The sequence below is a fragment of the Vespula pensylvanica genome, chromosome 8 (assembly GCF_014466175.1).
Source record: "Vespula pensylvanica isolate Volc-1 chromosome 8, ASM1446617v1, whole genome shotgun sequence".
NCBI lineage: Eukaryota > Metazoa > Arthropoda > Insecta > Hymenoptera > Vespidae > Vespula > Vespula pensylvanica.
The window spans coordinates 8,054,792-8,065,938 of record NC_057692.1 but is presented as its reverse complement, the minus strand read 5'-3'; the positions used below and the strand labels follow the sequence as shown (position 1 = coordinate 8,065,938).

The 11,147-nt window shown below is 28.2% G+C and overlaps 1 protein-coding gene across 20 annotated transcripts in view; it reads right to left on the bottom strand.

Moving 5' to 3' along the window:
* Window positions 1-11,147, bottom strand: part of LOC122631285 (glutamate-gated chloride channel) — a 94,762-nt gene that overhangs the window by 39,319 nt on the left and 44,296 nt on the right. For all 20 annotated transcript variants that reach the window (XR_006327674.1, XM_043816793.1, XM_043816778.1 and 17 more), the window contains one exon: window positions 3,375-3,548. Coding sequence is in view for 19 of the 20 variants with exons in the window: in XM_043816793.1 (XP_043672728.1) it covers window positions 3,375-3,538 (164 nt within the window). In the remaining variant the exon portion in view is untranslated. The remainder of the gene's footprint in view (window positions 1-3,374; window positions 3,549-11,147) is intronic.

Below are 11,147 nucleotides of genomic sequence, written 5' to 3'. Positions count from 1 at the left end.
CTTTCTCTCTCTCTCTCTCTCTCTCTCTCTCTCTCTCTCTCTCTTTCTCCCTTCTGCTTTCTTTTAACGGAGGACCTCAAAGTAGTTCGAGAGATATCGAAAGTTATCTGAGAAACATCTTTCTAGTATACTACTAACGTATTCCTTTTTTTGAACTTTTTTTGCAAGCTTATATATCTTTATAATGGCCGATATAGTTAACTCCAAACGCGATTTAACTTTCCTCCATTATTTCATGCACTTTAATGAACGTTAATGTCGTTGAAAGAAATCGGTATTGGAACACGAAGTTTAATGTATTTTATATTGTCCAATCATGCGTGTATCTTTACTACTTACTAAGTTTCCCATATGTCTGGACTCTTCGATCGTTTTCATTTTTTCTTTTCTTTCTTTTCCCTTGTTTATTTTTCGCTTATTTTTTAATTAAAATTTAAAATTAGATTAAAATTAAATTGAAATTAGAAATTTACTATTCGAGGTCCTCTTTTTTTAGCAATTATAGTAATTGTCTATATTGTTCTTATAACTTATCTATATGTAACATACCTACAAACACATTCGTTCGAACTGTATATATTATATAATATATAATAATAATAATAATAATAATAATAATAGTAATAATACCAGGAGCTACTGATCGAATAAGAAAAAACATTGCTCTCTAAACGCATATAATATGTATATAGCATCTACGCGGCGTCTTGAGCAAAATATTTCATACATATGTATATATAATATGTTGATCGAACAAATATAATTTTTATAACACGCTAGAGTATCATAATCTCTTTCTCTTCGATCGTGACTATATCACAATCACTAGATCATTTACTTGCTACGTATGTAAAGAATGGGATAATAACTTTGATTACCTTACATTTCTTTTTTTTTTTTTCTTTTTTTTTCAAAGATATGGAGAGTTTGTTTAGTAAAGTTTTATAGTATAGAGGGAAGTATAATATGACGATAATCATTTTCTTGCAAATAAATATATGAAAGATATACAAAAGTGAACGAAAACAACTCGACATTCTCTATAAACAAATATTAAACTATGTTTTGCCGAAGAATTATTCATTTAAAAGATATTTTTATTTAAATATTAAAAATTAAATATTAAGAATAATAGTAAGTTAATAGTAACGAAAAAAAAAAAAAATTTTTCGTATTTTCGATTTTTCAATCTCGTATATTGGCGATTATTATTAAATCTTTTATTCGTTATTTTAAATAAACCAAATAAAATTTAAACAATTATAGTAAGAATTGTATTAAAAATAAAAATTATAATCATTTCATTGTAATTATATCTTTATTACATACATGAATGTAAAAAAAAAAAAAAAAAAAAAAAAAAAAGAAAAGAAGAAAAAATAGTTTGATTTAAAAAATTATTAACAAAATCGATTTTATTATATCAATATTATTGCAATATTTGAATAAATAAAGGATAAATTACACTTGTGAATTTTTTTTTCAAGTCTCTACGATTTTTCGATCCAAAGTTATTATCTTCGAAAGATTTTCATTCATAATTCTTATACTACAGCTATTCGTAGTAATAATATAGTAGTAGTGATTTATCCAGCTGTGTCATTCAAATTTGTGGAATTTATATAGGTCAGTGTGTCGTCGAGTCAATTAAATGAAATTATATAGGTCAGTGGGTTAATATAAACGTCTTGCATTTGCACCGAAATATCTTCGGAATTAACAGTCGTAGAGATTTGATTCGAATATTATTTTAAAAGACAGAGTTTTCTCCATTTTTTCAACGCATTATTAACAATTAATTAACAAATTGTTATAAACAATTTTTATAAACAAATTCATACGAGTTAAGTTCATCTTATTTTCATCAAAAAAGGACATTCTAATCGCAATCGATTTATAAAATTAACTAAATTAATGAACAAATAATTTTTTCTTAATCGAATAAACAATATCGTTATATATTGTTAATAATCACATTCTACGTTTAAATGGAAATATCTTTTACGGAATTAAAAGTCATAGAGATTTGATTCGAAAATCATTTTGAAGTATAAAATTTTATCTATGTTTTCAATACATTGTTAATAATTAATTAACGAATTGTTATAAACAATTTTTATAAACAATTACGAACTAAATTCACTTTTATTTTGCCAACCAAAACTTCAGATTACGATTGAATTAGAAAATTAAATAAATTAATAAAATATTAATAAACAAATTACTTTTTTTTACAAAAGGAATAATGTTTTATCTACATTATTAATAACAATGTCTTCCATTTATATGGGATTATCTTTGTAATCAAAAATTGTAGAGACTTGAAAGAAATACGCAAAATAAGCGTAGAATAAGAGCTTATAAATATTTCATGAACTAATTACTTCTTGACATATACGAATTAATATTTTTTTTAATAGAGAAGTGTTGTATAGACTAACGCAATCCAAAGCATGATTCTTTATTCATATATTTAACAAATACAATTGACCTTCATATATCTTTTATACGTTCACATACAACAAAAGTATTATCACCATATTATGATCCTCTTAGAATCGTACGATTTTTGTTAATGCAGTTTTCCCATATCTATAAAAAGAACGGAGATATTCAAGGTGATCAAATTTGTTATCCCACGCTGTAAATAATAATACTCTCTACAAAAAATGTTCGATATGCATTTTTTAAAAATATCAGTTGCAGCTGCAGAATTGAAGAAAATTTTTGGAACGAGTATATAAGAAACAATCTGCTGACGGAAGGACAGACGATAATTATTACGATTGGCATCGATTGCAACTTTCTCAAAAATTTCTGTTTATAAATTAATGAAAATAGGTAAAATAAAATAATAAAAAAAAAAAAAAAAAAAAAAAAGAAAATAAAAGAAAAATGAAAGGTAAAGAAGTGTCCATATACATTCGATAGCAAGCCGTTATCGTTTTAATGACACGATTGAAAGCTAATTCGATTATGCTAAAAAGATATTTCAATATTAAATAAAAATAAATATGATTAATTTTGTTACATTATTAGTGAACATAATTTGTTAAGAAATTGATCGAGCCATTAGAGTAATAACATCTTCGAGCCCTTCTAAAGCAAATAAGAATATACATACATACATAAATATGTACATATGTATGTACATTATATATGTATATAGAAAAACAATCCTATTTTTTTTTTTTCACTCGTCTTATTTTATTTTTTTCAATCATTTACAATTTCAAAAGAATGAAACTTTGTCGAAATTTCTAGTTTCAATGATATCTAACGTGTTTTGAATTTATCTTATAAATGATCGAGAAAATAAGATCGATCAAGACGAGAAAAAAGATGAGAGGAGATATATATTTTTTGATACGTACATGTTGTTCTCGGCACGCACGAGACTGGCAAGAGTGAGGGCGAGTGTGAGGATACAGAGGATGGTAAAGATGAGGGAACTTGCGAGGGAGGTGAGAGACAGCGAGAGGATGGACGAGAGGCGGCCGCCACCACCCGCACACCGCCCTAGCACCACCCAACCCATTCTATGTCATCTGTAACAGATAAGTTGATAAACGATTATTCTTCTTCTTCTTTTTCTTCTTCTTATTATTATTACTATTACTACTATTATTAATATTACTATTACTATTATTACTATTATTATTATTATATTATTATTATTATTACTACTATTTTTATTACTATTATTATTATTACTATTATTATTATTATTATTATTATTATTATTATTATTATTATTATTATTATTATATTATTACTATTAATATTACTACTATTTTTATTACTATTACTATTATTATTATATTATTATTATTATTATTATTATTACTATTATTAATATTACTATTATTATTATTATTATTATATTATTATTATTATTATAAAAATTTATGGAGATAAGTAAGTAAAAAAATTGGCATGAATCTGAATATGAAAAAAGGTTTAGAAAGTTAAATGCTCGATAATTCATGTTTATGTTATGTCTAATATTAAATAAAAATTATTATATATTGTATATAATAACTAATTTAATGTATTAGTTATTACATACATTATTGTAAGAATTTAAGATGTAATATTTAAGGTGTAAGCTTTAGATAGTTAAATGCTCGATAATTCATGTTTATGTTATGTCATTTAATAAAAGTTATTATATGTTATATATAATAACTAATTTAATATATTAGTTTTCACATACATTATTGTAAGAATTTATAGCATATTATTATACTTTACATTATGTCGGTATATTAATTTATTACATTACAATAATTTTCCATTCTTTAGAGTAAATATAAATTGGTACAGTATAATATAATATATTAGTGTAATAATTTAATGTTTTAGCACTCACATACACATATACTAAAAAATAAATTATATTATATAATTATTATATTATATAATGTGTGTGTATGTATACATGGCTTAACATTATTTTATTTTATTTTTTTTTTCTAAACACAAATAAAAATTGAGTTATTGAAAAAATAGAGAAATTTTCAACAATGATATTTTAAAATAGCCTCATCGATCAAAACTAGAATTGTTTATTCATTTAACGACTATAATATGAGCCAGGAACAAACTCGTTTACGTAAATGATAGGATCGTTAAACGATCTTGTGCCGAGGGCGAAAGCCAAGATCTTTAGAATGAAAAAGCAACAAGGATTCCTTTGTTATTCGACGGACAACATTCGATAATCATTGTTATAGCATCAACCAGCTACTCAAATTCGTTTGCTTCCACTTCGAAATAAGCTTTCGTTCTTATTTTATTTTTCTCGACGTCACGTTTTTCTAGGAAAGCGACCTTTGAAGGAACAGAAGAGAAAGATCGTGTTTGTAAATAATTAATTTCTCTTTCTTTCTCTCTTTCCTTCTTTTTCTTTCTTTTTTTTTTTTTTTTTTTTTTTTTCCCTTGTAACTCTTACCCTCAGAGTTCTTTACAACTTTATTTCCAATCCTGCGAAAAATTTTCTTTAACGAGTAATTGCCTACTTTTTCGAATTGAAACTTCGGGAAAACATAATTATTTTCAAGATAAATAAAAAGTTGAAATTTCACTCTTTCGTTTCTTCTAAATTAAACAATAACACATTATATTATATTTCATTATTTATTAACCGTACTATATATTTTTTAATCTCGAAAAATTTAGATTGATATCATATTATATATGATCTTAATATTTCTCTTTGAATAAAATCTATTTTTTATATTATTATTATTATTATTCTCTCTCTCTCTCTCTCTCCCCTCTCGTTTTCTTAAATCGATACGTCAATCAAATTTTCAAAAGCAGTAGACCGGAAAGGAATCGTCATCTCGGAACGAGTTATATTCAACGTAAGTATGTATATACATACTAGATACATAGATACATAGATACATAGATACATCATCAGTGAGCCAAGTCATAAGGCGTGAACGTAACGCAATATTTGCCGTGTTGAAATTTCTCTCATGAGATCGTCAAGTGTTATCCGTTGGGGACAGGGCTTTGCATTTTCTAGGGAATGTGAGCAACCGCAAACATACGACATCCTCTGAAACAGCCCGAGGCTGGTGCTTCTAGTGTTGATGACTTCAAGAGCTCGATCATGTTGACACATAAATACTAAAAAATACAGAGAAAGAGAAAAAGAAAGAAAGAGAGAGAGAGAGAGAGAGAGAGAGAGAGAAAGAGAGAGGTACAAGAAATAGAAAAAAAAAGAAAATAAAAAAGAAAAATAAACAAAGAGAGGGGGATGGGTACAAGAAATAGAATGAAAAATAAAAAGAAAAATAAAAAGAGAGAGAGAGAGAGAGATTAGTAAGTTAAAGCAAAAGCTTAAAGTGTTCTCTCATGTGTTGGCACATAACTTTCATATAAGGGCCTAATGTCGACGCTTGAGAGTCTATCGCACTCATCTTTCTTTTTCTATTTCTTTTTCTTTTTTTTTTTTATCCTCCCTTTTTTTCTTCTTTTTCTAACACGACGATCCAATCTTGAGATTGCTCCGAGCAAGGCCGAGAAAGCTTCGTAATTGAAAATAATGAGGATGGTAAATCTCGCACGAACTCGGCACCTTCTCTTTATTCGTTTCTTTCTATCTTTCATCCCTTCTCTCTCTCTCTCTCTCTCTCTCTCTCTCTCTCTCTCTCTCTCTCTCTCTGTCTCTCTCTGTCTCTCTCTGTCTCTCTATTTTTCTCTTTTTATTTTTTACATTGGTTCAATCATCGGACGTTGACTGTTTTTGCTCCACGAATTGATTAATTTACTTGATTCGAGGAAGATCCCCGTATACATACAATAATTAATTTCTTTAGGAAAATTCTCGAATTTGAAATTGAAAGGAATCGAAAAAAAATGATTGAATGAATGAATGAATGAATGAATGAATGATCAAATAAATGAACGAATAGATTTTGTATTTATATTAGTTTAAAAGCTATTGTTATTTATATAAATAAGAATAATCTGTAAAATCTAATTAATTAGGAATTCAAAGAGATAAATAAATAAATAAGTAAGTAAAGGTATTCATAAAGATTAACAAAAGGTATCTGTTTACATAAATAAATATAATCTTATTCTGAATTTTAATTAAATAGAAATGAAGAGAGATCGATAAATAAATAAATATATAAATGAATAAACGTATTTATGAAGATTAAAAGACTTAACAATTCATATAAATAAAAATAATCTCTCTCTAAATTTTAATTATCTTGAAATTGAAAAAGAAGAAGAGAGAGATAAATAAATAATTATAGAAACAAATGAACGAACGAAAATAAATGAAACAAACAAACAAACAAACAAACAAATAAATAAACAAATAAATAAATAAATAAATAATACAAACGTTGTATTTATAAAAAGATTAAAGTATGTAATTGTTAATATATTTTACAAATAAAAATAATCTAAAAACTTTGACAAATTACGAATGTAATAATAAGTTAATTTCCAACGACCATCTGTTACATTTGATTGTTACGTCATTCAAAGTTAAGTAGGTGACGTTTCTTTGACGTTGCGGAAAATACATACTAGCAATTTACGTACTCACCGGAGGGCTATCGCAGTGAGTGTAAAGCGAGAACGCGCTAAATCATTCACCATCCACGGTCGACCTCCTACCCTCCTTGATTTCTTATTTTCCCATGAGCTACATACTTCTATGAGTCTCCTGACCGTACTACGAAATATCGATTGACAGATTACTCTAGAAATTACTTGATTGAAATCACTCTAACGTTTTACGACAAATATAAAATATAAAATAATCTTCGTACAAACGTTTCCAGATAATTGATTACATAGCCAATTATTGTCAGTATTATTTCAAAATTAATAACTATTAGAATATCTAAATGACTTGAATAAAGTCTATTAAAGTATCACAAACTAAATCACCTTTCAATCTCCATAATAATATTTTACTGCAGAGTTTCTCAACCTTTTTGTCGTGTGATCAATATATATATATATATATTGTTTTCAACGAATCCAAATGTTTATAATATAAATATAATTTTTAAGAATCCAACAGACTGGAATCACTTTATATTATTTTAAAAATACGACCTTCTCGATATTTCTTCGAACTCATAAAAATATTCTAAGAAAAGAAACGTTCTGGAAAATCTCACATCATTTGATCACATTTATCACTTTGGCGTAAGGTCGTATCTACCATTTTACGACCTGTTAAAAATTTAACCCCGACATATATAGATCGAGAAATGCTGTTCCAAAGGGACCAACTTTTCTTAACTATCTTTGTCATAACATTAACTGGCCAAAATTAATTTTAAACAAATGATAACATTCAAAACTCACTTTTGATAGATACGTATAAAAGATTTTTACACACACATTAGAAATTTAAGCTCATTTTAAAGTGTATAAGTGCTTTAAACGTTATCATGACAGTCAACGTTTTAACAAAATATAATAACTTGGAGGAAACGACAATAATGTCCTTTTGTCTTATTATAGTAAGCTTGGAAGAAGAATAAGAAAAGATAGGAAGAGAGAACGAAACGTTCGAAAAGATAAAACGACAATATTATCAGTGAACTAATGATAAAATCAGATTGATATTCTCACTGGAAAAAATAACTATTGAAAATAGCTATTAACATATAACTATCAGATTTTTTAAATCTCTCAAACATTCAACGCATTTGCTGTTGGGTGGAATGCCAATTGTTGGAATTATTTACATTGTTATTGGTACGTGTAACGCCGTTTGGCGTCATCGACCATGTATACCAAACGAATCAAAAAAAGAAAGATAGAGAGAGAGAGAGAGAGAGAGAGAGAGAGAGAGAGAGAGAGAGAGAGAGAGAGAGAGAAATATATATATATATATAAACCGCACCCATAGCGAAAGGTATTTATTTTTAAAAACGCAACAAATGTATTAAACTAAATTATACTTAAAATTGTGAATCTGTAATAACCGTGACGATTAAGATCATTTCAACGAATTGTAAAAAACATTGAATAAAAGTTAGAAAGATAATTAGAAAGAGAGAGAAAGAAAGTAAGAAAGAGCAAGAGAGAGAAAAAGAAAGAGAAAGAGAGATAAATGTTAGAAAGGAGAAAGTGACAATGTCAGTAGGCCGGTGGTGGTCGAGTCAGAGTCAAGCTATCAGGCAGTTAGGAATAAATGCTACCAACCGTACAGCTGATGTTCGTTCGATCAATACGGGGCGTTGCGGCACGGAACGCTCTAGAGTAACGTCACGTGGCTTAGCCCGTCCCATTCTGAGAGACTCCGCACAAGTCGCGTTTCCAGAATGCTACACTTTCGCGGGGTTAACTTTCATGATCCGTGAATTTGAGAAACCACGCGAGAAACTTTCAACAGGAAATCGTTGAGCAACCACCGACTCCATCGTTGTCATCTTTTTCCTTAAAACGTATTATTGAACTCGAAAGAAATATAAAGATAGATAGATAGATAGATAGATAGATAGATAGATAGATGGATAGATAGAGATAAAGATAAAGATACAGATAGATAAAGTGCCGGAAATTCTCAACGACCTATGCCGCACCCTCTCTCTCTCTCTCTCTCTCTCTCTCTCTCTCTTTCTCTTCCAATTCTAAAAAATCTACATCCCTGGACCGTTTCAAACGGCTTTCTTCACGATTTCACGCTTTTTTTCTTTTTTTTTTTTGGTTTTTACCACTTGCTCCCTTTTTACATCACTCTTCTTTCCCTTTTTACTCGATTACAATGGATCACTCTTTCAGCCAAAACGTAATATGTTTTCTCCCTACGATGCTGTTGGACGACTTTTCCTTTTTTCTTTCTTTCTTTCTTCCTTCCTTTCTTTCTTTATTCTTTTTTATTTATTTTTTTCTTTTTTCGTTGTAACATTAGTACTACGTTTCTTTAAAGTCTCCAAAAGAATTTTTCAGACGAATCATGTTCGTGAATAATATCTTTATTCTATAAATAAATAAATATTCTAAGGTAGAATTAATCGTATTTTCTTGACTGTAATATAATTGCTGTTCTTAAAACGGAGCAAATAACGATGTTACTTCGATAGTTTTTCATACACTTTGATATTTGTTAAACGGAAATTGTCATTATTTCTTTCTTCTGTGAAAATGACAAAAATTGAACAAAGAAAAATTATCGTTATGCTTTTAGATATTCCTTTTCCTCTTTTCTCTTTTTTTAAATTATTAACATTTTAACGACCTAATAATCGATATTTAATTGTTTAAACAGGAGATGTTTGTTTAAAACTAGAGTTTGTCTAAGCAAGATTAAAAATTGTTAAAAATATTATGTAATGTAATGTTAACAATTGCGATTAAGGAAAAATGGAAAATAAACGTTAATGTAGACGCGAATATTTTATAACTGTAAGATTCTTTAAATTAGACAAATAAAATGACGACACGAACTGATTCATCGAAACGATTAGAAAACACGTACACGAAGAAAAAAAACCAACGAATGACAACGCGTTTACGCGTATGAGAATTAGCAACTATATGTACATAGAAAATTAACGACGGTTTAGCGTCGCCAGACGTACCGACGCCAGAGTTAACGACCTTCGTATATAGCTTCGTTGGATATCTAGGACACAAACGCGTTACATTTTCACCAACGCAATTCGTATCGATGACAACGACAGCGAGAACTCCGATTAAGAAACTAACTTTGTGAGAAATAACACTGTGACGATTCTGATATTAATCTTTTAAGTGACTTTAATATACGAGCCAACAGAGTCACCTTCGGCCATCTTTTTAAAACCACAAAAAAGAAAGAAAAAGAAATGGTTATTCTTTTTTCTTTTTTGTTCTTTTTTTTTTTATTATTATTATGTAGGTACATCGAATTTTAAGTTTCTTGAAAAGACTTTATGGTAGAGGTGTAAAAATTGTTTTATTTTTAGAGGTACAAAAATATATCAAGTTTTTATATGTTCGCGGATAAAAGTTTTTCTCTTTTTTTTTTTAAGAATAATATCAGAATTTTTATTATTATCGAGGAATCGGAATTTTTTGTCGTTTTAGATTAATTCGTTCGAATATTCTCTTTCCTTTATTTTTTCTTTCTTTCTCTTTGTGACCGAATGAAAATTTTCATTGCAGATCAAAATTAGCATCTATATAATTTTTATGTGTTTTCGTATTATCCTGTTTTTTTTTTTTTTTTTTTTTTTTTAATAAGATTCTACCGTCTATTTTTTTTTTTTTTTAATTTTTTATTCTCTCGCGTTAATAATAAAATCGGCTTATTTTGAATATTTCTATCACGAAACTTCTTTCTTTGTCCAAACTTTCCGATACTTGTCAGATTTCCAATAACCGATTGATCGTTCGATACTTTTGAAGAAGAAACTCGAGTCGACGACTTCCCTCGACTTTTCAAAAAATTCGAATCTTTATTTCGTCGATTTTGGTGTACAAGTAGTCATCTCGGTTCTGTGGCTCTCGAGTATAGCTTGTTAATCGCGTCGTGACACGGTTAGTTCATGGAATCACGCAAAGCTGAGAAAGGCGTACTCTTTCTATGCGAGAGAATAGGTTACGGGCAAGGGTGCGGTAAAATTGGTGCGGAGAAATCGCCAAGAGAAGGAAGCATGTCACTAGCACAT